Below are 26,904 nucleotides of genomic sequence, written 5' to 3' on the forward strand. Positions count from 1 at the left end.
AGATCCCATTGGTCAGTCTCCTTCCTTTGTTGTGGATGAGAGGTTGAGTCCAGTACAACAGTGGCAGCATTACGAGGAGAGGTTGAAGAGGTCTCAAGTTGTCCCTTGTTAGGCTAACAGTGTCAAGCTACTCCTGGTTTTCTATCTCGTATTACTTTGTATTTTTGCACTTGTCCTAGATCTATAAAGGGACATTTATTAACCCTAAAAGTACATCATCACACGAATGCAGACTGACATCGTCTAAAAGCCAGGGTGTCTATAACGTCACTTATGTGATCAGCTGCTACATTTCTTTTAAAGCAAGTGGCAATGATCAAGGAATGACTTCAGGTGAACAAAGTGGGCAGTTGTCTGTCAACATTAGTGGATTCTTGGCGTTTTCATCAGTTACTTTCGGCACAGATTTCTACTTTGTGGCACAAGAGAAACCAAGTATTATTGCGAATCAAGGCAATTTATACCAACGGATCAGGTACAACCCATGTACAAAAAGTGGGTTGCAGAGTCTTGCTGGCACTTTTTACCTCTGACATCACACCAAGTGGTGGTGTTGTGCATTCCATATGCTAAGAAATGGCCCCATTTCCATTTTTAGAGCCTGCGTCCTGGCTATAGTACATATAATATTGTAGGGACTGCAACCAGAAAGCAGAGAAAGGAAGTAAGGACCTGATTACTTATTGTTATTATTCCTTAGAAATGCTATATAATTTCCCAGTTGAAGCTTAAACTTTTCATTTACTGCGATTTGGGTACGGAGTAATTCTCAGGATCCATAAGAAATAAAAAGTAGCAAAAATAGTATCTGCTTTGGAGAGCATGAGATGTGCACCATTATTCTGTTAGAAAAGTGGATAACCTGTGTGAAAATGTCTGGGAATATACTGAGTCCCAAGGCAAAGAAGTGTAGCACTCTCTGCAAAGAGGAGAAATGTTACATTAACTGTTTTTTCAAACTTCTGCAGATGTTGTCCTAGTCCTGTGATGTCACAGAACCTTGTGAGGGTATTGTGTTTTACCGACCAGTGTTTTTTCAAAGTTATTTTCATCAGAAAAATTACTTCGAAAAAAACACATCTAAATATATAGGGCGTAAGGTGTGAGGAGGGGGGTGGCGCAGAGATAATAGTATGGGAAGGGGGTAGTTGGGGGAACCCCCAAAACAAAATTAAAATGTTTAAAAAAACCAAATAAAAAAAGAAAGTTAATATATATAAAACAAATAATCTATGAGTTTTTCCAAAGTAATTTCATCGAAAAAAATTGTAGGTAAAGGGACATGGAACCCCATGTGAGGTTTTAATCTTAATACAATCAGACATGGTAGAATAATATGTATTATATCCTTTCTAACAACAGAAATGACAGGCAATTTCGCTGGGATCCTTCTGTGGCAGCCATTTTCTTTGAAAAGTGTATTCACCTGAAAACACTGTTCGACATTTAGAGAGGAACCAAGGCCTCCCACAGTGGCGGAGCCTCACAAACTAGATTTTGTTTAAATCCAAAAAGTGTGAAAGCTTGCTTTCTTCACACTGCACCCATCCATTCCAAAATGTATATTCATTTCATCCTAAAAGCCAATACGCTCCACAGGGCAAGCAAGACCAGTTAAGGAGGCCCGGCGGGAAAGGTACTGCAAGGCCATAGCAAACTTTTATATATGACAACAGTCCTGTTTTAAGGCCATAACTCTAATAACAGTACAGTTGAACACAAGGCAAGGTATAGCTATATTGGTCTTACAATGAGTCAATGCCAATCACAAATTAGAAGACTTGGTACAATCGCGTGGTTAAATGATGACACGTGCAAAGAATGCTTTTCTGCCTTCCATTAGCCAAGAACCATACCAACCATGGCTACTACAGGCCGTGATTACAATTGGGCAACACAAGATCCAATTCAAAATCTCATACAATACCATTTGCATTTACAGAGCAAGTTGTTTGTTACCATTAGTGTCTATTCAAGACATGACCTCTGGTGCTTATAAGATCCATGTCATTGCAGATTAATTACTAAAACATATCTGGGATTGCATATGAAAGTGATTTTTCAAAACTTAACTCACCAATTCCAGACAGTGCCTGTGGCCATAGGCAGCAGCATAGTGCACAGTATTGTACCCCTCTTTGTCCCGAATGGAGGGATCAGCATCGTGTTGAAGCAGGAACTCTAGACACCTGCCAAGAAATGCACAGCTTTAGTGAAGTGGAGGGCCGAGTTAGGTTTGCATTGCTAAGTAATGAGATGCAAACAAGCGAGTCAGCAAACACATACACAAGCAAAGCGTATCTTTACAGTAGTTCATTAGAGGGCAGCTAAGGAAGGAAGAAGGAGATGAGCAGGGACTGCAGACTGAAGAGTTCAGGTCAATTACAATTTGATTTTCAGGTGACAACACAAATTGGAGCGAACCAGAAGAGTGGCATACTCATCTCTGAATAAACACTTTTGGAATAATTCAGGGGAGCCTGGTAATTAAGGGTGAAAAAATCATTAGACGGGCCCACCAGAATGATCTCGATCGTGGCACATCCGTCCTGTGTTCAGACTCTCTAATCCTCATTCTGGTAATCCGTTTCATACAGTATCAGGTAATAATATCCCTATATATATGGTCGCTGTATAGTATGTCGCTGGGAAAAGTTTGTGGCGACATTATATCGGTGACCATATATATAGGGACAGGGGCAGCGGGGGTGTCCCCCGCTCCCCATGAAAAATAAAAAAGGTTTTGGGGCTTGCGGAGGTGTCCCCCGCATGTTCCATGTAATAATGTCCCCACAAAAAAACGGCAATTTTTCGGCCATTTTTTTGCATGGCGATATTTTTGATGGGACATTATTACATGGAACCTTTCATACAGGACTGACCGGTTCAGGGAGCCCCTGCATCTGGATGGTGAAAGGCATGGGAAACCGGGACTGGCTGTCTTCTTATAGTCCACTGCACTGATGCTGTTAGTCCAGAGTGATTTTCCTTGTGCGTGAATGCCCATGGCGAGATCAGCAATGGTTGCCACCATGATGGCCAATTAGTCCCAGGGGCTGTGCCTGCTTTTTACCAGCATAGGAAAAGCAGGTGCAGTTTGCAGGCCTCAAGACTGCCCTCACTGATCAGCGTACTGATCCACTTGGAGAAGCATGCAAATTCCCTGCACAATGCAGGAACCTTGCATGGGGACTCTGGTTGGGATATCCCACAGTGTGCCAGAATGGAGTTGATGCAGAAGAAGGCAAGGGAAACCTTTTTCTTGATGAAGTTCTATGTTTCTTATTTCATATTGGACAATTTCCAACATTTCTAACCCAAGTAGTTGAACAAACTCCTAGTATGTGATTTGATAATGAATACCTTTAGTAATAGAACAAGTAGCTTTTCATTAAAAATAATCAACAATAAATGAATTGTATTATTTTATATTGTGATTTAGTAAATAATTAACTTTTTACATAGTCAAATAATTATTGTAAATGTGACGAATCTTGAGGATGCCGCCCCTTCTCCCCTAGGGGGAGACCTTTCCCATGGGGCCAGGGTGGTGCATCCACAGTGCAATAGTCCCCCTCAGGGTGGTGCACCGGGAAGAGGGAACCCCTTGTGAGATTAGAGATGACCATTCCCCGAGAAAGTGATATTCCTACACTTTATTAGACCCTTCTTCCTTTCCCAAGCCAAACTCTCCTTCCCTGTGCCCAATCAGTGCCAATATATTTAATTGTGCGGTCAACCAACCTACTAGGTTAGACTTGACAAGCAGCCCTGAAAATACCAACTGTTTCCCATATAACTCCAATTCAAGTACTGTGAAGAAGAAGACCACAAGGATAACGATGATCACTCCAGAGAACCAGAGAGTCTGGTCTAGTCTATCTCTGCATTTGATTGGTCAAGGGAAATACAAATCTGTAGAGGGAAACCAAAATGGAGAAAGCCATCCTCCAACAAAGAAGCCCGGGAGACGTCGACCCGGCGAACAGGCGACTGCGGCAGGAGACGCTGTGCGCAGTGGCGAACAGGAGCACAAAAGTAGTCCAAGCAACAGGAGAAACTTTACACACTGCCTGAGCAAACCTCTGGGCACCCTTCAATCCAGCAAGTTGCCAGAAAGCAAATCCGCTTCTCAAGAAGGGAGACGAGACTGGCAGAGCGATCGCCACCGAGAAGAGAAACCCAAACGCAAGTTTACTGACGAGGAAGCAGACGACCGCAGAGGACACCCGGATGCTGCCAGAGCCTCAGAGGGAAGCACCGCTGCTGGGTGGATGTGAACCACAGCAACAGGTATGTGGGCCTACCGAGAGGTGCTGGAGGTCCAGGAGGAATTGAGGAACGGCTGCAGAACATGGGATAAGAAGGTCTGGGACCCACACCAATAAGGGAGCTGGAGAACAAGATGGTCTGGGACCCTAAGAAAAGTAGAGAAGGGAGCATATGCTTGGCAGGAGAGTAAACCAAGTTATTGCAACAGAGCACTGCGAGTCTGGGACCTGCACCCATATGAGAGCCAAAGGATAAGAGGGTCTGGGACTCTGAGACAGACAGTCTACAAGAAGGCATACGCTTGGCAGGAGAGTAAACAAAGATATGGCGACCACACATTGCGAGTCTGGTACCCACACCCACATGAGAATTTGGGAATAAGAGTCTTGGACCCTGAGAGCAAAAAGAGACAGATTAGAAGAAAGCCTATGCTTGGCAGGAGAGAACAACAAGTTGGTGTTATACAGAACTGCAAGTATGGAACTCAAAACCACAGAAAATTATAAGAGTACAGCAGTGCACGCAAGAAGATACAGGGTCTGGGACCCAACGAGATGAAGTAAGTAAAAGTAGTACAAGAAGGGTTGCAGGGGAAAGGAGCAGACCCCTAATCCTTGGAGTTAAACATTGTGGAACATTTCTTTTGTTGTTGTGATCACCAGAGTCACTGGGAACTTTTCTGTTGGCAAGAACTGTCATTACCAATTTACTTTGGAAGAGAACACCCTTGCATATGTAGTTTAGGTTATTAGTGTAAGGGTCAGAAGTAGGCATTTGGGACACGACAGTGTTAGACTTTTTTTTAGAATTTGACAACCTGACACTTTCACTCGTTTTCTTTGAGGCAGGCAAACCCCTCTTAGCTTTACGGACAGAGAGGTCATTGTCCCAACCTTTGTTTTTGGTTAACACAAGTTTATAACCAAAACGATGCTCCCTTTCTGTCTGAGCCTTACTTCTGCACCATTACATAACATTAAAGATATAGATACAATTTTAAAAATCCATCATTACAAACAATTTAAACATTACAAAATACGTACAAAAGTTTAAATATACATCAGCTCTATGTTTTCATTAAAACATACTAGTTTTTCATACTAATTATTTATCAACAAGCTGCCAGACCCTATAAAGTGCGAAGTGTTTATTGTTAGTATTAAGGAAATAATACCAGAAGGCACTATCCTCTATACTGTCATATTTGTGCACAAACTTGCCTAATGGGCAGATAAAAGTGGCCCCTAATTCCATTGCATTCTGTAATGACATGTTTGGCAGTTTCAATAATGGTTTCAACTTTACATATGCAACAATCATTTTTCCGCAGTCACTTTTAACACTGAACCACATACTGCGAAAACTGGAAGACTATCCATACGCAGCAACAGCAGAAACCTTGAAACAGATGGCGATGGGCAGAGCAATTAAGTGTGGGTGTGAAGTTTTGTACTTGTACATCATATTTACAGTAAAACATATAATTCTCAATTTAGCCAGGTGTTCATAATTTCTCAATTTAGCCAGGTGTTCAAATTTCCGAGCCCAACCCCATTTCTCGACTTTCATGATAAAGGATTGTTTCAACTCATACAAGTCCTGTCCTCAATCGGGATGCCAACCAAACAAGTTATAAAACGTAATAATCGATTCAGTATAAACATTGCACCCTTGCCGCTTCATCGTCATCCCAATTGTAGATAACAAGGTTTGGTCACTGCTTCAATTAACAAAATCCCTTGTGTCTTCAATGCTATTGACTCTAAGGAAATTAGACCAAGTGCCAGTCTTTAATATGTCCATTGTTACACACAATGGTAAACCCCAGCTATTTCTTTTAAAGTCTGCTCCGTATTACATGGAACCGTTTTAGATCCCTCAAAGTTAAGGACTCAATGCCATAGAGGACATCAGCACAAAAACATTGTTTATACAAGCAAAGGATTCCCTGCTAAAGCCAGCCGTCTGTTTTGCAAATTTAGCTACTAGCAAACTAAGCTGGTCCACCTTCCTTCTGATCTCTATAGCCAGATATTTGTAGCAATCAATATAATCAATGATTCCCTCTGACAAGACTAACGTTGGTCTATTTACAATTGTGCTAGAAAAGTGCATTATTTTTGTCTTGTCCCTATTTATCATTAAGTGATTTTCACCAGCATATTTATACAATTCTCAGGTAGTTCTTACTAATCCATAGAAAGTGTGGTCAAACAATACTAAATAGTCTGCATATGATGAACAAACGATATATATGACTAAGCAATCCTGCGAGGACAATTCAGAACCCATCCTAATCGTGTAAGCAGATCAGCCAGATAGAAATGAAAAAGCAGGGGAGTCAACACACATCCCTGCTTCACCCTGTTACTTGTGGAAACAGGGGCGGCGGTGGTTCCCCTGCTATTCAGTCTGATCTGCACACTGGTTTTGTCATGAAACTATTTTAGGAGAGCTAAGATGCTCCCAGGGCAGCCATTTGACTCAAGCTTTTGCCACAATCTATTTCTAGAACAGATTTGAAGGCAGCTGGAAAATCCACGAACAGAGCATACAAGCCTGGAGAGTCCTTTCACTTGGCCTTCTCTATCAACATGCCCACCAATCTGAAATTACGAGAGCTCGCTGAACCGGCTCTAAAGCCTATCTGAAACCTATCAAGTAACTGCACCGACATAGACCATTTATGCAATTCTTCAAGTAAAAATATAGCAAAAAATCTTGCCTGAGATATCATAGATAACACTCTGTAATTCGATGCCCAATTACACAGAACATTTTTGAAAATGGGGACAAGTACTGAACTCCTCTATGATTTCGGGATGTTCCCCTCAATCCAGAGTTTTCTAAATAGTATCTCAAGTATCCTAGCCCAACTCTCAGGGTCATTTTTAAGGACTAGGTTTGCTAGGCCGCTAGGCCCCGGCGCTTCAGATCCTTTCAGCTTTTTGATTTTGACTAATATAGCCTCCCCATTAATAAATATTGCAGGCTGAAGGACAGCAGTGTTAGCACTACTTAAGACTTGACTACCACCGTCCCGGAAATTATTTTCTATATATTCTCGCCATTGTACTTCATTAATAGGATTCATCACCAAACTGCTTTTGCTTCCCTTTGCTGTCCCCGGCAATCGTCATATACCTCTCTTATCCTCAACACCGTGATCATCTTTTGCCATTGTGCATTTCTGCTAGAGACTCGCCACCACTTGACCCAGTTACGATGCCTATTTTTTATTTTCTTAGTAATTGCTATTAAAGTAAGTGGGTCAAAAGTGCTATTCCTAGCATCGCCGATTTTTCTACACATATCAGGCTTAGCGTCACTAATTTTCCTAAGAAATGTTTCTATGCCCTTCTACCCATCGAGAACAATATAGTTGCCTTTATACATGGCAATGTCTGTAGTCATGCCAGCCAACCAATCTTCTATTTCATTTGCAGTTAGTTGGTCAATATACCAAAACCAGCCTCCCTCCCCCCAATATTATCAGTGAGCTGTCTAATATTTTATAATTATAATTGGTTATTTATAACACGCTTAATACCCAGAGGTTTCCAAGCGCAGACCTGGTGATCGAAACTGTGTTGCTCTGCGTGGTCTTCCTTCCAAGATGAGCACATTGCCCCTGAGCTATCCCCCCAAGACAGATGGAGAACTTGTCAATGCACAATAGCACAGAAGGTTCTACAGAACATTTCTCTAGTGCCTCATAAGAAATTCTGCTATATTATCTTCATCCACTTTCTAGACAGGGTCCTTTAACTCCTACGTGTCCAAAGCCTGACAGATTGGCATTGCTCATAGACATACAGTTTTAAGAATACTGTAGACCGGTTGAAACTTGATATCAAGCGAATAGTGTTACCTGCACGCCATGTTCTCCATTAACACCCTCTACCCCCCATGTCAAGCTGACATAATAGTGCTACACCTCAGTTTCTGATATTTAGACCCAGGATAACAAGGGTTAGACCTGGTGTGCTGTGCCCCCATTTGAATCCCTGATGGTAATGTATTATTTTAGGACTTCCATTACCGGCTGTGGTAGTTCTTCATTCGCACAATGGATTTATAATCAATGAACATCACCCATGAATTGCCTGCAAGTCAATCCTCTCACAAATGGTGCATGTTATTATTATTAGGGTATTTATTGAGCGTGGACCTAGCTTCAGGAAGCAATAGAGCGCTTTACAATCATAGGGTGAAGAACATGGTGAGGGAAGTAGAAAAACGAGGGAGTGAGGCTCTAACACGGAAGTAGGAGGGTGGCAATTTGTCAGCAAGGAATCTAGAAGAATCAGGGAAGATCACCCTGTCTCCAGTAGGGTGGGGAGTGGAGGGTGTGCAGAGATAGGTGTTAGAGAGGATCCATTCCTTGAAGAGGAGTTCCTGAGTTCTTTCCTGACCTGTAGAAGCAAGGCGACGAGTCTGTTGTTGAGGGGCAGGTGTTACGCCTCCCACTACCCCACACACTTACCTGGGTCCACGTAACCCCTTGACCCTCAACCATCCTGTCAGATCACTGCATGGCAGACCCGGCGTTTATCGCCCCTCCCGTTCTTGGCAGCTGAACTGGAGATTGACATCTCGCTACAACGCAAAGCGTTGCTCACGGAGACCCGCGCGTCATGGATCACGTGATTGCCCTTCACGCAGCAACGCTCCCGTGTCACGTATCACGTGACTCCTGAAATGCTATAAGAGACTTCCGGAAACAAGGAGCGTTGCTTCACAGCTGTTTTCCTCCTGGATCACGTGACGCTACTCTACGCTTTTTGATACTTACGGATTGTTTTTTTGCCTCGACCACGCTTTGTTTCACGGATTGCCTCGCATTACCCTTCTACTACCGAACTTTGGATCTTCAGTTGCCGACCTACGCTTTGCTCCACGGACTGCTACTGCCTCACCCTCCTGTTCGAACTTTGGTCCTCTTGGTTACTTGACTTCGGCTTCGTCTCTGGATACTCTACGGATCACGTCTGTCTGTTTGGTAACCTGGCCTCCGGCCTCCACTCTAGGTGTTTACCTATCCATCCGTATTCCTAGCCTCCAGCAACTCCTGCTCCGGGGTTCAGCCTTTCCTCACATCTCTGGGCCTCCTCTTGTACAGATAGGTAAGCAGCACCAACTTACCTGTGTCTTTAGTTGTCCTTCCTATTCTGTGCATAACTGCCTAACCTTTTGCTTTACAGCGTTCAAGGGGTTCTTCCGGCTGTTCCCAAATCGGCTCGACGGACTTCCACCTGTGGCCTCAAAGACCGCACAGGCAGTATTTCTGGTGTTGTCTGTGTGGTACTTGGGGACGGAGGTATTTATACTCTGCACGACCATCAAGTCCATAACAGACTGTGAAGCCCTTGGCCGTTCAGAGTATGAATCCCTCCGCCGGGGACCCAGTGACCGCTCTAATGCAGGCCGTAGCGGCCCTTAGGACCGACATGGCGGCAGCTACGACCGCCATTCACCATCGCTTAGACGCCTTGCAAAGCACACGTCATCCTTTGCCTATAGACGCCGAGTTCGGAGACCCTGCCCCTCCAGTACAACCTGTCCCGGCCCCGGCCTCCGTACCCACACCTGTTTTGCTCCCAACCTCTTTCCCACTTGCCGCTCCAGAACGCTATCAGGGTGACCCGCGGAAGTACCGCACCTTCATAAACCAATGCAAGCTCCACTTCTTGTGCAGACCCCAAGCCTTCCCCGATTCTACCACAAAAGCTGCATTCCTTTTGTCCCACCTATCTGGTGTAGCGGCCACCTGGGCAAACCCAATGCTAGAAAATGACCATCCAGCTTTATATGATTTTGAGCTCCTCATAACGGAAATGGCTAGAGTGTTTGACACCCGCTACAAGGCCCAGTCAAGGGACCTGGAATTACTAGATCTCTCACAGGGAAAGCAAACACTTATCGAGTACATCACCCGTTATAACCAACTCGCCGCTGAAACCTCCTGGCCAGAGGAGAAAAAGGCGATCGTGTTCTACCGTGGGTTATGTAACTCCTTGAAGGACGCTCTATCAGTGGTTCCTGCTCTTCCTTCTGTGTTTACGGATCTTGTAGACCTTGCACTACAGGTGGACGCCCGGAGGTCCGAACGGAAGGCAGAAACCACGTTTTCTGGCCAGTCAACCCCTGTTCCTTCCCCCGCCAGTTCTGAACCCATGCAAATAGGTGGGATCCGAAGCCCAATAACGCAGTCTGAACGGGAACGTCGGAGAACCAACAACGCCTGTTTTTACTGCGGGTTAAATGGACACTACGTAAGGGAATGCCCCCCGACGACCAAAGAACAAGGCGCCGGGTTTTCAGAAGGCTCGCCCATGATACAGGGGGCACCGGCGAGCCTATCCACGACCCCCACTGAACCCGCCTTCGGTCCTATCAGACCGGTTGTGGTCCAGGCCCTGTTGAAACCTACCCAGGAGATCGTCCATGCCGTTCAGATCGTGATCGACTCCGGGGCCACGGGTTGTTTTATAGATATCACACTAGCCCATCGTCTCAATCTGCCTTTGATCAAAAAGGAACACCCGGAACCAGTGCAAGCGGTCGATGGCACGTCCTTGGCCTCTGGTCCGATTAAGCACCAAACTGCTCCTTTGGAAGTGGTGATACAGAGCACTCATAAGGAGAGCCTGTCATTTGACCTCATCACCACACCACAGTTCGGGGTTATTTTGGGTATCCCCTGGTTAAGGCACCACAACCCTTTGATCAATTGGGGAACGGGACAGGTAACATTCGAGTCAGAAGAATGCCAGCACTTCTGCCTAACAGAACCTGAATCACTCTCCTCTCCCTCCAGAATCCTCGGCGCCTTGGCTTCCTCCTGTATCAGGGAAACAGCCACTGACACCACGTCAACACACACTGTGGGAGCCGTTATGGCAGGTATTCCTGTGGACTACCATGATTATCATATGGTCTTTGACAAAGTCACAGCGGAAGGTCTACCTCCACACAGACCTTATGACTGTCCTATTGATCTACTCCCGGATGCTCCTATACCAAGGGGTAGGATCTACTCGTTATCACAGTCTGAAGAACGGGCTTTGAAAGAATACATTCAGCAAGCCTTGCGTTTGGGTCATATCCGTCCTTCCTGTTCTCCAGCTGCCAGCCCTATTTTTTTTGTCCCAAAAAAGGAAGGTGATCTGCGCCCATGCGTGGACTATAGACGGTTAAACGCTATCACCGTGAAGAACAGGTACCCCATTCCGCTCATCTCCACGCTACTGGACAGGTTGACGAAGGCGTCCCTGTTTACCAAATTGGACCTGAGAGGGGCATACAACCTAATCCGCATGCGGCGTGGAGACGAATGGAAAACGGCATTTTGCTCCAGACAGGGATTATTTGAATATACAGTGATGCCTTTCGGGCTCTGTAATGCACCTGCAACGTTCCAGCGTTTCATCAACGATGTATTCTCGGACATCTTGGATACGTACGTGGTGGTCTATCTGGACGACATTTTGATCTATTCATCCTCCTTGAAGGAACATATCGCTCATGTTAGAGAGGTACTCTCCCGTCTCAAGAAGAACGCCCTGTTCGCCAAACCCGAGAAATGTCTGTTTCATACAAGGGAGGTGGAGTTTCTGGGGTTTCACATCACCCCTGGAGGGTTGTCTATGAATGAGTCAAAGGTCCGTGCTGTCACGGAATGGCCAGTCCCTGTCAACCTCAAACAGCTCCAGTCTTTTCTCGGCTTTGCTAATTTTTATCGACGTTTCATTGCCGGTTTTTCTTCCATTGTCTCCCCTGACTGCGCTAACTAGCCCTATCGTCCCTTTTGTCTGGTCCTCCGTACACCAGGAGGCTTTTGAAGCACTTAAATCCAGATTTGTTTCTGCCCCCATATTGCAGCACCCTGACCCGGACCTTGCGTTTGTAATAGAGGCTGACGCTTCCTCGTTTGCTCTGGGTGCCATACTGTCACAACCATGTCCAACCACGGGTAGTTTGCATCCGGTAGCCTATCACTCACGGAAGTTCACTGCAGCCGAGTCACACTATACAGTGACCGAGAAAGAGTTGTTGGCCATCAAGGACGCCCTCCAATCATGGCGTCACCACCTCATGGGGGCGAAACACCAAACCATAGTATACACGGATCACAAGAATCTACAGGATCTGGCCTCTCTTAAATGCGTGAACAGCAGACAAGTGCGTTGGCATTTGTTCTTCGCTGCTTTTGATTTTGTGGTTAAGCACAGGCCAGGTCTTGTTCATGGTAAGGCTGATGCCCTATCCCCGTTCACCTGGGGGGGAACCACTGTCTTCATTTCCAGACACATTGTTGGGGAAGGGTCATGTTGTTTGTTTGTGTACACCATCCCAGCCACTGCTTACCGCCATCAGACATTGGGTCTCCCAACATCCGCATGCACTCACAGAATGGGACATTGTACTACGAGAGGGGTTGCCGTTTGTTCAGGGCAGGTTGTTCCTTCCCACATGCGATGTGCGCAACCAAGCGATGGCCTGGTCTCACGATGCTGCCATAAACGGTCACCCAGGGCAGCAACGCACCCTGGATCTGTTACACCGGTGGTGCTGGTGGCCGTCCATGAGGAGGGATGTAGAGAACTACGTGAACACCTGTTCGATATGTGCCCAATGTAAGTCACGTAGAGGACGCCCCCTAGGCCTACTCCACCCATTGCCCATACCCCCCCGACCGTGGCATACTATCTCCATGGACCTTGTCACGGATCTGCCACGCAGACGAGGTTATGATACCATTTGGGTTATCGTGGACTCCTACACTAAGATGGCACGCTTCGTTCCCTGTACTGGCATACCTTCGGCCCCAACGCTAGCCCGTCTGTTCTTCAGGACAGTCTTTTGTCTCTTTGGTCTCCCACAGGTCATCATATCGGACCGCGGGTCGCAGTTCACTTCCTGTTTCTGGCGTGCCCTTACCAAACTACTGGGAATTGATGCTCGTTTCTCCTCTGCCTATCACCCAGAAAGCGATGGGCAGACTGAGAGGGTAAATCAAGCCATGGAACAATATTTGCGGTGCCTGACCCTTCAATACCAAGACTCCTGGTACAATCTGCTCCACCTCGCTGAGTTCGCATATAACAACTCACGACACTCGGCTACTGGTTTCTCTCCTTTCTATTCTATGTATGGTCAACATCCACGCACCCTTCCTCTCCCGGATCTCTCCTCCGACACCCCTGCTGCCAACGCCTGTGTTCGCGACCTTGCGGACGTCCATGCTCGGACCCTTGTCCATCTCCGTGAGGCCCAAACATTGATGAAATCAAAGGCTGACCGGAGACGGTCGGTGGCCCCTGCTTATCCCGTAGGGGACCGGGTGTGGTTGTCAACCCGACACTTGCGTATACCCGGGTGTCGCAAACTGTTGCCCCGTTTCGTGGGTCCCTATAAAACCACTGGGATCTTGAACCCTGTGGCCTTCCGCCTTGCTGTCCCTCCTTCTTGGCGAGTCCACCCGGTTTTTCATACCTCTCTCCTCAAGCCTTGCCTGGCCCCTACCCGTGTCACTGCTCCACCACCCTCTGTCTCGGTGTCCTCTCCGGATGTTTTCGAGGTCAGTGCTATCTTGGGTTCCCGTTTTCACAGGGGTCGTCTTCAATATCTCGTCGACTGGGTGGGTTACGGTCCCGAGGACCGATCTTGGGTTTCCTCCAATGATGTCCATGCCCCGCTTCTTGTTGCCCATTTCCACAGGGACTGCCCTGCCTGCCCACGGGGTCGTGGGCCTTTGAGGGGGGACTCTGTTACGCCTCCCACTACCCCACACACTTACCTGGGTCCACGTAACCCCTTGACCCTCAACCATCCTGTCAGATCACTGCATGGCAGACCCGGCGTTTATCGCCCCTCCCGTTCTTGGCAGCTGAACTGGAGATTGACATCTCGCTACAACGCAAAGCGTTGCTCACGGAGACCCGCGCGTCATGGATCACGTGATTGCCCTTCACACAGCAACGCTCCCGTGTCACGTATCACGTGACCCCTGAAATGCTATAAGAGACTTCTGGAAACAAGGAGCGTTGCTTCACAGCTGTTTTCCTCCTGGATCACGTGACGCTACTCTACGCTTTTTGATACTTACGGATTGTTTTTTTGCCTCGACCACGCTTTGTTTCACGGATTGCCTCGCATTACCCTTCTACTACCGAACTTTGGATCTTCAGTTGCCGACCTACGCTTTGCTCCACGGACTGCTACTGCCTCACCCTCCTGTTCGAACTTTGGTCCTCTTGGTTACTTGACGTCGGCTTCGTCTCTGGATACTCTACGGATCACGTCTGTCTGTTTGGTAACCTGGCCTCCGGCCTCCACTCTAGGTGTTTACCTATCCATCCGTATTCCTAGCCTCCAGCAACTCCTGCTCCGGGGTTCAGCCTTTCCTCACATCTCTGGGCCTCCTCTTGTACAGATAGGTAAGCAGCACCAACTTACCTGTGTCTTTAGTTGTCCTTCCTATTCTGTGCATAACTGCCTAACCTTTTGCTTTACATCGTTCAAGGGGTTCTTCCGGCTGTTCCCAAATCGGCTCGACGGACTTCCACCTGTGGCCTCAAAGACCGCACAGGCAGTATTTCTGGTGTTGTCTGTGTGGTACTTGGGGACGGAGGTATTTATACTCTGCACGACCATCAAGTCCATAACAGCAGGAGGTTCCAGATTCTTGTGGCGCAGACCTGTCTTCTCATATTCTTTCCTTCCTGCACCAGTGGAGTTCATAGAGAAAACTCTACCGACCAGGCATGTAGGTTCTGAAATAAGGTATAACTAAAGCGCCCCTCAGGAGTGGTGTTCAAGATAGTAGCATTTATAGAAAGTGCTGGAAAACCACTAGGTGGTAGCTCTATAGATCTTCAAATCAGGTCTATGCAACAGGAATGCCACTATGAGGAACCTGCCTCCGACAGAATGTATCATGATAGCTGTGGAAATGGCCTTACTTGATAATGTATAACATTCAAAGTATAACCAACCAGCCAACCAACTGTACCAGTTATAGGCTTTAGAACCTGAGGCACAGCCTATACAATAAATGTAGGGCACCTTCCGTTTTGCTATTCCTGCAACTGTTAGCCCCCACTCTGTTAGATCATGGCACACCAAAAAGGGGAACAAAGGATCCTGAAAGACCTCAAAGGTGAATGGACATTGCAAGTATTTGATGCAATGAGTCATGATCCAGTCATATGCATGGAGATCATGTAGACACGTAGTGTTACAAAGAGGACACAAGTTCACATAAACGTGCTTTAAACAACACCTAAGTAAATAAACAATGATCTACCGCCTCCTTGTTACAGGAAAATGATTCAGCTGGAAGAACACAGGCCAACGATACCAGATACAGGCTATTCCATGAAACCATAATACAATCACCTGCAATCACGGCTCAGAAATACCTACAAATCACAAATCAAATATTAGCCAAAGGACACCTGCAGTGTTATCAGAAAGCCTCCCTGCAGATGTGGGAACTGCTCGACCGCCCCATCCAACAAAATAAATCTCCCAAGTTGTCTTTAATTAGAAAAGGTGTCTTACTACAACACAATGTTGTATCTTATCTTCTTCCATTGAAGAGTCTAGCAAAGTTACAAGTATGGCATCTCATAGCTGCCCAGAGCACCAACGGTGCACACTAGGGCACAGCTCAGCTTAAACAGAAGACCATGTTACAAGCGCAGGGGATGGGTTCAAGCGTGCTTTTTTATAGAGCCTGGCCTGGAGAAGCTTCTGAAAATCCAAGTCAGAGCCTCCAGCATGTTCCAGTGCAGTTACCTACTTGTGTTATGAGAACAAGCGAGATAACCCATAATACATTCATGAGCTCACTGTAAGATATGCTCTTTATTCGGGCCAACAAGGCTGCCAGATTTCTGGGGGAAGTTGACGGAGGAGTATAGAAGCTAGACAGAAAAAGGGAAGTCCAAGCCCTCTGCAAACGGCAGGATTTTGGCAGTCCAAGAGAGGGTGGATTCAATTCAGGAAGCACCAGCGAAGATCCTGCACCAAATGACAAGTGGTTGTGGGCCCAACCTGATCATCTGATATACGGCTGACAAGCACTGTTCTCTGCACCGACAGGAGAGGGCCCAATGAGTGTCAGGTCTGGGCCCAGAAATGGGAACACAGTGCACAGTGTGGGAGGCATCTGGCTGAGAATTAAAAGGAATGTGTGTTGAAGAGTGGGATTTAGGTTATGATTGTTGGGTGAACTAAAGTCACTTATTAATACTCCTTAACTAAGGCCTTTCAGAGTTATGAGGCATTCCCATTCCAGGATGGTGTAGGTTCCACTCAGGAGTGATTGGCTAAAGTTCTGCTCGAGGTAACTTGGAACCTTCATCAGAGTTCTAAACTACCTTTCATCCCTTGATTTCATCAAGGAAGGTTGCAGCAACCCAAGCTCCTGAGAAATTATACAAAGATTGACTGTGGAAGGTCTAATACATCTTCAAACTAGAGATAAGTGCATGTATTCAAGTAACTTGATGTGGAAGACATTGCCAGTGTACATAAATGTGAAATAGTAAGGACACGTATGCAGGTTAGCTTTATGTATATACTCTGTTTATTCTAATTCAGTAAAACTAGTTAGGTTAGTTGAGAATTCGAGGTACTTAAAAGTTGCTTAGCGTATTTGTTTCTCTAAAGAAAACGGGAGCGATTTGCTTGGATTCCTGGCCACGCTACACTGTAGACTTTAGGAAAAGAAACTGAGGTACGCAAGTCAAGTTTACAAAAGAAAATGCTGCAGTGCGTAGAAGCACGTGAAGCCACAATGGGAAGTGCTTCACTCTTCACTGCATACTTGGCAACGCAGTGGCGCAGAAGCTCGGAAGAGCCCGAGCAAGGTTTTGGGAAAGCGCGGGACATAAGGGACAGTTTTAGTAGGCGCGGGAAGCGCAGTGACATGAAAGGATTTTGATAGCACAGGTAGGTCGGAGATAAAGAGCAGCATTGAATTGCGTGGGAAGCACAGTGATAAGAAGACCATTTGATAGCATGGGAGCGCAGGGATAAAAAAGGCATTCATTAGCGCAGGCAGAACTTTGAAAAAGGAACTGCATTTGGTGGCGCGGAAAGAGCAGAGACAGTAAGCTGAATCCCATAAAGCACAGAATGTGTTGGGAAGGTATAAATAAATCAGTGTGAGTTTTTAATTGAAGAGGAGAAATACTTGCCTGGGAAGGTTGAGGAAAAACAATTCCAAGATAATTGCTACACGGTTGCAGTCAGGAATGTTCATATGGGCTTCTAGCTCTAAGAGGAGGCAGCTAGGTAAAGGGAGGTGAACAACTTGTAGAGATACAAAGGTAAAGGTTTGTTTTAAAACCTAAACCTCAGAATTGTTTGTATTTATTTGTAGATCCAGCAGACCAGAGACATCAAGTCAATGAACAGAGACTAGAAGAACAAGTTACTTTCTTACCTGGTAACGTTCTTTCGATGGGATGGTCCGACGACGTATTCCATATCTATGACATGTAATCACCACAGCTCTGCTGCTTCGGAAACTTATTTCAGCGTCTGCGTCCTGCGTCGATGACGTCGATGCGCCGTCGTCGAGGACCTCCTCCGCCGTCTGACGTCATCCGATGTGATAAGTAGGACGCACGACGCCCGTAGCCTCAGTTGTAGTTTTTTCCCCCAGAACGTGTGACACTAGCCAACTGCCAGTCAGACACAAAGCCTTGCGGAACGTAAGCTGCAATCGCAAAGAAATTCTGCAGGGGGGAAGGCAGGGCGGGAGCGATATGGAATACGTCGTCGGACCATCCCATCGAAAGAACGTTACCAGGTAAGAAAGTAACTTGTTCTTCGAGGGGATTGGGTCCTCCGACGTATTCCATATCTATGACAGACTCCCAAAGCAGTACCAGAGCAAGGAGGAGGGAAAGAATTTAGAATCAAAATTTAGAATAGCCAATCAAATAGCAGAGCAAAGGACCGCCTTGCCAAAGGCCAGATCCTGTGCTCGGATGGAATCAAGGGAATAGTGACGTACAAATGTATGTACTGAAGCCCAGGTGGCCGCATCACAGATGTTGCGAATAGGAACACCCCTCTGCAGGGCAGTAGATGCAGCCATACCCCTGGTAGAATGGGCCCGCAAGCCAGCCGGTGGGTCCTTACCCGCCAAGCGGTAGCACTCCGAGATGGCCAAAATAATCCAGCGAGACAAAGTCTGTTTCGTCACAGCTTGCCCTAAACGCTTTCCAGCGTAACCAATAAAGAGTTGATCGTCCACTCTGACCCGGGACATGCGTGAAACATAAAAGCTTAAAGCTCTCCTAGGATCAAGCCTATGGAGCCTCTCCTCTTCCTTACCAGGATGCGGAGGAGGATAGAATGCCGGAAGAACAACCTTCTGGGCCAAATGAAATTCCGTCACTACCTTTGGAAGAAAAGAAGGACGAACTCTAAGGACAACCCTGTCCTTGTGAAATACAGTGAAGGGTGGCTTAACTGAAAGTGCCTGTAACTCACTCACTCTGCGAGCGGAAGTAACCGCAACTAAAAACACAGTTTTCAGAGTTAACAGCCTCAAAGGGCAAGAATGTAAAGGTTCAAACGGAGCACCCATAAGAAACTTAAGAACAAGGTTTAAATCCCAACTGGGCACCAGGAAAGGTGACGGAGGGAACACATTAGTGAGCCCTTTCAGAAACTGTGAAATTAAAGGGATTTTAAAGTAAGAACACTCTTCAGACGAGCGCTTAAAGATGGACAGCGCTGCCAGGTAACCTTTAATGGTACCCACTTGCAAGCCCCTTTGGGCCAAAGAAAGTAAAAAGGACATAACCATGGGGATGTCACATGCAAAAGGATCCACATTCTGAACTCGGCACCAGTCGCAGAACTTACGCCAACGGCAACGGTACAGAGACTTTGTTGCTGGCCTTCGGGCCGAAAGCAACACCTCCATCATGTCTTCAGGGAGGTCCCAATCCTTATACCTCAACCTTTCGGAAGCCAAGCGTGAAGGTTGAAGGATCTGACCTCTGGATGGAGAACCTGACCCCCCTCCTGTGAGAGCAGATCGTCTCGGTAGGGAAGACGACGCGGAGGGCAGATGGACAAGTCGAGAAGGTCCGGGTACCACGAACTCCGAGCCCACGCCGGAGCAATGAGGATCATCCGGGAACCGAACTTCTGTAACCTCCGCAGCACTTGCGGGATGACGGGGACTGGAGGAAACGCGTACAGCAGCGGGAACGAACACTCCACCACGAACGTGTCTCCTAAGGCTCCTTTTGGAGGAAATTCCCGCGAGCAAAACCTTTCGCACTTCCGGTTGACACTGGAGGCGAAGAGATCCACTTGAGGGGTCCCCCAAAGGGCGAAGATCTCCAGGAGAATCTCCTGAGCCAACTCCCACTCGTGAGAGATCGTGCTCTGCCTGCTCAGAGCGTCCGCCGTCACGTTTTCGTCTCCGGCCAGATGAACTGCCGAAATCGAAACTTCCTGCTGGATTGCCCAGAACTCGAGCTGCATCGCCTCCCTGCACAGAGGAAGTGACCCTGCCCCCCCCCTTTTTGTTGAGGTAGTGCATTGCCACTGTGTTGTCCGTCAGGATCAGGACACTCTTTCCTCGCACAGTCGGCAGAAAAGCCTTCAGGGCTAGCCTGACGGCCCTCAGCTCCAACAGATTGATATGGAGTCTGGACTCCGATGGAGACCAACGACCGCTGACTGTCAGCCCGTTGGCATGAGCTCCCCAACCCGTGAGGGATGCATCCGTCACGATCGTCACCTCCGGCCAGGGAAGCCAAAATGGAGCCCCCTTCATCAAGTTGCCTTCGACGGCCCACCACAGAAGGTCCCGGGCGACCGAAGGCGGCACCTGAACCGGGTCCGACATCCTGCCAGAGGACTGCAACCATTGCGTCTTGAGCGCCCACTGCAAAGATCTCATCCGCAGGCGAGCCTCTGGCACCAGAAGAATGCAGGATGCCATGAGGCGGAGCAACCTGAAGAACTCGAACGCTGGGAGCGTCTGGGCATGCTGAAACTTGTGCACCATCTGCTGAATGTGAAGAGCCCTCACCTGGGGAGGAAAACACTGCCCAGGGAAGTGTCGAGCACTGCTCCGATGTACTGGAGCCGCTGTGTTGGCGTCAAATGGGACTTCTTTAAATTGAGGGAGAAGCCCAGCCTGTGAAGGGAGTGGCAGGTGACGGACAGATGATCCAGGACTTGCTCGGGAGAGCTCCCCCTGATCAACCAATCGTCCAGGTAGGGGTAGACGTGAATCCCCCCCTTGCCCGAGATGCGCTGCCACCACCACCATGAGCTTGGTGAAAACCCTCGGGGCGGAGGTCAATCCGAACGGCAGGACCCGAAACTGAAAGTGCGAGTCGCCAACCGCGAACCTCAGGAACTTCTTGTGCTTGGGATGGATCGGCACATGGAAGTAAGCATCCTTGAGGTCGAGTGACACGAACTAGTCCTGTAGCTGAAGGGCCTGGAGGACTTGAGAGTAACCATCTTGAACTTGTCCTTCCTGAGGAGTTTGTTCAAACCGTGCAAGTCCAAGATGGGTCTCAATCCCCCGTCTTTCTTCGAACAAAAAATAAGGGGAATACCATCCCTTGTTCCTCTCCGCTACAGGTACCAGTTCTGTGGCGCTTTTCTCCAGCAGGGCTTGAATTTCCTGCGCAAGGAGCGGATCCGGACTCTGCAAAGAGAGGTTCCCCGGTGGATTGTCGCGAGGCCTGTGCCGAAAGGGAAGACAGTAGCCGTGGGTTATGATCTCCAGAACCCACACATCTGAAGTAATGGCTTGCCACTCAACAAGATGCTGCGCCAGCCTTCCCCCAACCGGCGAACCATGGGACATGGCCTCATGACTGAGTGGGAGCGGCCGCGGCGTTACCTGAGGGCAAAGAGGCAACTGCCCGAGCGGCCTTGGCACCACGGGTACCCTGTCGTCCACCTCTGGTACCCCTGCGTTGGCCTCTTTGACTGCCAGCTCCTCTCGCTTTACTGAAGGACGAGTAATAGCAAAAGGAACCACCCCTCCACTGCTGTCCCCTAGGACGAAAAGGCGGAGGTTGGCGAACTGCAGCACCCAACGACTTTGCTGCAGCTTTCGAGGTCTGCAACCTCTCAAGGCTCTCGTCAGCCTTGCTGCCAAAAAGGTGTTCACCGTCAAAGGACATGTTGAGGAGCCGAGACTGCACATCAGGAGCAAACCCCGACTTCTGCAACCACGCAAACCTGCGTATCACGGTGCTCGCCGCCATGGACCTACTGACGCATTCAGCTAAGTCCAAACCCGACTGAACGGACTCACACATGGCATCCTTACCATCCTGGACCATAGCAAGGAAACCATCCCGTTCGTCCCCTTCGGGAATATGTTCAGCCGCTAACGCAACACAGTTCCACAGAGTGTGTGTGAAACGAGACAAGGCACAAATGGAGTTGGCCGCCTGAAGCGCCATACCACCAGAAGAAAACACTTTCTTCGCCCAGCCATCAAAACGTTTGTCGTCCCTATCAGGAGACCATCCCAAGTACTCAGAAACCCTAGCCATAAGGCACCGGTACGAGGAATCGGCATGAGAGCCAGGCTCAGGCCTACAAAACTCCTCTTCCGGAGAGGTGTCCAGTCCACTGGCATCATGCAGTGACTGTCTCAAATCGCCAAACTGACTATGGCCCGAGACAATTTCATCTGGAACCTGACTAGGAACCAGGCCATCAGAATCCTCATCCGCCTCTGAAATATAGTCCAGGTGGCGAAAAGAAGGCACCCGAGAGTGCTTGCTCTTAACCAGAGCCTTCCTAGTGGGTTCTCCCGTGCCACGGGGTACCTCCGACACGAAAGGCGTCGAGCGAATCGGCGCCGGCGTCGAGAGAACCGGCATCGGCGCCGAGAGGATCGGCGTCGACGTCAGATGCAGCGCCTCCAGCATCGGCGGCGTCGACACAGCCCTCGAGGCCGGAGCCCCGAGCGTGTCCCTCGACGACCTGAGCGTCGACGGCTTCGACGACTTCCTCAGAGCCAGAGCCTTGAGAAAGCCTGTCGACGCCCTCGACGCCTCAGACGTCGATGTCTTCCTCGAAGACCTCACAGGTGCACACGGTCTCGAACGTGTCGAGGACCGGGACCTGGAACGGGTACGTCGAGAACGAGTCTCCTTGTCCGAACGAGACCACTCCCGTGACTCGTGCAGACCACTCTTGCGAGCGGTGTCTCTCGACCTCTCACGACCGACCCCACTCGGGGGCGCGGACGGCTTAGTACCCTGCGACTCAAGAATCGCCAGCATTTTCTTCCCGAAGGAAGCCCATTCCTCCGGCGTCGCACGGCTGGTGGGTTAAGCGACGTGCCGGGCAGAGTCCTCCGAAGAGGACCTGGAAGACGACCGGTGTCGGCGCTTCTGAGAATGCCTCGAAGAGGCTGAGGAGTGGCGAGACCGACTCCTAGAAGGAGACCCACGAGACTTCCGACGATGACGCGGAGAGTCACCCCTCGAATCATCCGTCGAAAGCCCCGCAGACTTCGACTTCCTGGGCTTGGACACCCGACCTACCGACAACTTCTTCTCACGTTCGCGTAAGGCTTAGGACGTGAGCGACTGGCAGTCGATACAGTCATCCGTGTCGTGGGCCTCCCCGAGGCACCAGAGGCAGGTGTTGTGCGAGTACGTCACCGACATCTTGGACCCACACTCCCCGCACTTCTTGAAACCCGGACGCGGAGTCGAAGACGAAGTAGAAGACATCTTCACACGAAGGATTTTCACAAAACGAACAGGTTCGAAGAACCGAGAAGAACAGAACTCTAAAGAATCCAGGCATGAACCGAGAATCACGAAGCAACACGTTCGCGGAAAAAACGGAACTGAGGCTACGGGCGTCGTGCGTCCTACTTATCACATCGGATGACGTCGGACGTCGGAGGAGGTCCTTGACGACGGCGCATCGACATCATCGACGCAGGACGCAGACGCCGAAAAAAGTTTCCGAAGCAGCAGAGCTGTGGTGATTACATGTCATAGATATGGAATACGTCGGAGGACCCAATCCACTCGAAGTTTGTTTTCTCACCCCATTGCTCCTCCGAGAGTGTTAGGTCTGAGGTCTGAAGTATATATTAAGATCCTAAGGCTGTACAGCTCAGGAGGGGTTAGTGGGTACATCACCGATCTCCACAGGGCAGGTCAGTTGGGACCTTAGAGGATGAAAGGACCACACTCGTAATCCTGCCCGCATTCATATTGAACCCGACAAGCAGCCTACCCTGAGTGAGTTGGGGAAGCTGTTGGGAGAAATGAGGGAGGAGTAAAAGGCATCTCATAGGGAAGCTCTAGACCTTAGTTCAACGTTGGAAGAGCTTAGCTTAAGGGTAACAGGGACACAGAGTCTGCGGTTTCAGGGGACTTCTGGAATTGCTCAGGATAAGGGACCGTCTATGTTGTATTCAGAATCTTTAGCCGAGCCATCTAGGAAAGGCGGAGCGGAGGAACGGATTACCAGTCAGTCTGGGGTTGGTGACCCTTCTTATTTGGCAACTCTGTTGGCACTCCCAGAGCGTTTTGGAGGCGATCCGTGAAAATGTAAGCCCTTTTGGATGCAATGTGAGCTTATTTTCCTTTGTAGACTGGAGGCATTCCTTACTGAGACGTCTATGGTAGCATTCATATGGTCATATTTATCTGTAAATGCAGCAGCTTGGTTATTACATTTGATGGCTTTGGGGTCCCGAGTTACGGAATCTGAATTTGTTTAAGCCAGAGTTGGCTAAAATGTTTGATAGACATATGCTGTCACAAAGTGTAGACGGGGAGTACTGGAGTTAAGACATGGAAGTAAGGACTTGGTTACGTACATTACAAAAGTTCAAGGTCTTGTTTTGGAGAGTGGTTGGCCCGAGGAGAAGAGAGCTTCTCTCTTTTATAGGGGTTTAACAGATGACCTCAAAGATGCACTGGCAGACATTACAGACAGGCCCCAAAGTTTGCAAAGATCTTATTTCTTTAGTGATGCAGGTAGATGCCAGGTTAAGTGAACGAAGATCAGAGCATAGGCAAAATATTTCTGAGAGTAGAACTTGGGTAAGGAGTGAGAGAGTTAAGACAGAGGCAGTTGGGCAGAGGGTTAAGACCCTAGAGAGAGTCAGTTAAGAGCGCCGCTAACATAGGAAGAAAAGGAGAGGAAACGTGTGCTCATACTGCAGAGACAGTACCGATTATGTGGGAAGGTGCCCGCAGATGCCTAAAAAAGATTTCCTTCATTTGCTGCCAAGGATCAAAAGGTGGCGAACACTTTGCAAGCGGCAGTACCCCACACTACCTTGAATGTATCTTTGTTTTGGGAAGGTAAGCCAATATGTGGGGGGCCTGGTGTGATTGATGTGGGGGCGACCAGTAACTTTATGGATAGAAAACTGGCAGCTACTTTGGGGGCTTCCATTAGCTCTAAGGAAATGTCAGAACAGGTGAGGGCTGTGGATGGAATGCAGTCGTCATCGAGTCCAATTACTGTGAAGAGATAAGATGGAGTACCGGCCCATCCCAAACAGCTGCTTCATGGCCAAACTCACGGACCGCACATCGTACAAGCAGCTTGGCCTTTCCACTGAAGCCAACAGCCTCCTGGACCCTGCGCAATCTGGCTTCAGACCACTCGGAGGAACAGAATCCTCCAGAGTGTCTGTCTGGGATGACCAAAAAGAACAGCTGAGGCAGAAGCCTGTGCTTTACTCATCCTTCTTGACCTCTGTGCCGCCTTCGATACCATTGATCACACCATCCTCCTAGAAAGGCTACACTCATTCGGAATCAACGAAACAGCCTCTCTTGGATCTCCTCTCATCTCTAACCGTTTACAAAGCGTGCTCCTCCGGCCGTTCACCTCCACCTCACGAAAGCAACAAAAGGTGTTTCACAAGGAGCATCTCTATCTCCCCTGCTCTTCAACATCTATCTAAACCCTCTGCCCGTACTCATCCGCTCCCACAATCATACCTGCTACAACTATGCAGAGGACACGCAGATCATCCTTAAAATCCCCAAATCGCCAGGCCACAATCGTCCAGATCTGTCATTGTGTCTCTCGGATATTGACTACTGGATGACGACCATCCACCTCATCCTCAATCCTGGGAAAACTGAAACCCTAGTCTGCAGGAAAACCGTGCTCCTCCCCCCACCAATTCCCCGCCGGCAATCCATAGGCACCCCACCGGCAACCTCCACCTCAGTGTAAAAACCTTGAATGCACACTGGACACAAATTTATCCCTCTACCAACAAGTCAACTCTGTTTCCGGAATCTGTTCCTTCCACCTACGCATCTTAAGGCATATCTATCCTTACCTCACCTATCCTCGTTGTTTCTCCGCCATCATCTCCATCATCTTCTCCCGCTTAGACTATGCAAACTACCTTTACCTAGGCGCACCCGCGTTTCAGCTAAGTAAACTACAAAGAATCCAAAATGCTGCATCCCGCCTGCTCATTAACCTACCTCCCAGAAAGCCCTACTCTGAGAGTCCTCATTGGTTCCCTATTTTGCCGACGCACTACCTTTAAAGCCATGTGCATCACCCACCGAGCCGTCCACAACAAAGTTGAAAGTCAGAAGGACTTGGTGTTGCACGGGGAAGGGAGTCCCGCAAGCAACAAGTGAAGAGTGATATTTTCTGATGGAACTTAAATTTTGTTTTTGGAAATAAACTTTGAACATTGGTACATTGAAGGATAAGCAGGAAGGTCTAAGCTCGAGACCAGGTAAGCCTAAGAGACACTGTAAAGAAGTGAATCCAAATAAGGAATGGTACTTTGAGTTTTGCCAAGTGAATCTGGAGAACTTGTGAAATTTTATTACTGTGAGTGTCTTGAACTTGGGGCAGGGAGCCGTGGAAGAGCTCCCTATTCACATTGAATTTGCTTTCAACACTATTAAGTTGGCCAAATCCTGCACACCCTATTACTTTGTAGAAGTGAGTTTTTGACACAGACAGTAGTTTACTTTTGACGGACAGACTTAGACTTCCCTTAGGGAGCATTCCCACCTTAGAGTAAGGGCAAGATTGGTATTTTTCCAACCTGATTATCAACAATAAAGGTTTTCCAAGTCTATTCATCTGTGGCATCTCTTGATACCATGCCTGTCTAACACAGCCTACAAACCCTCCACTCTGCTGTAAACCTTTGGTTGGTAAAGTCACAAAACACAACCCCATTTAAAAGACCCATAGATGAACACACATCTACCTAACCTCGACCATCTTCCAAAGTGCTCCATTCATACTACACCACTCAGATTCTGTGTACACACTGTTATCAAATAAAGATCCAAAAGGCAAACATTGCAGAAAACCACAAAAACAGAGCATGCAATGCCAGCATACATAGCCCCAATCCATCCAATATATATATATATATATATATATATATATATATATATATATATATATATATATATATTTTCGAACCTATTAACTAATACACACCCACACACATATAAATAAACACACACAAACACGTGTGCGCACAGTTAGACCAAGCCTCATGGGGGACCAGTCACATTCATAAGCCACAACAAGCATGCTCCAGACACACATAATGGGTAGGTCATAAAACATGGC

The 26,904-nt window shown here is 48.0% G+C and overlaps 1 protein-coding gene across 4 annotated transcripts in view; it reads right to left on the minus strand.

The window, feature by feature from the left end:
- Nucleotides 1-26,904, minus strand: part of ANKRD44 (ankyrin repeat domain 44) — a 1,456,106-nt gene that overhangs the window by 648,138 nt on the left and 781,064 nt on the right. For all 4 annotated transcript variants that reach the window (XM_069615728.1, XM_069615729.1, XM_069615727.1 and 1 more), the window contains one exon: nt 2,078-2,189. In XM_069615728.1, coding sequence (XP_069471829.1) covers nt 2,078-2,189 — 112 coding nt within the window. The remainder of the gene's footprint in view (nt 1-2,077; nt 2,190-26,904) is intronic.

The sequence above is a fragment of the Ambystoma mexicanum genome, chromosome 9 (assembly GCF_040938575.1).
Source record: "Ambystoma mexicanum isolate Mex_15411 chromosome 9, UKY_AmexF1_1, whole genome shotgun sequence".
NCBI lineage: Eukaryota > Metazoa > Chordata > Amphibia > Caudata > Ambystomatidae > Ambystoma > Ambystoma mexicanum.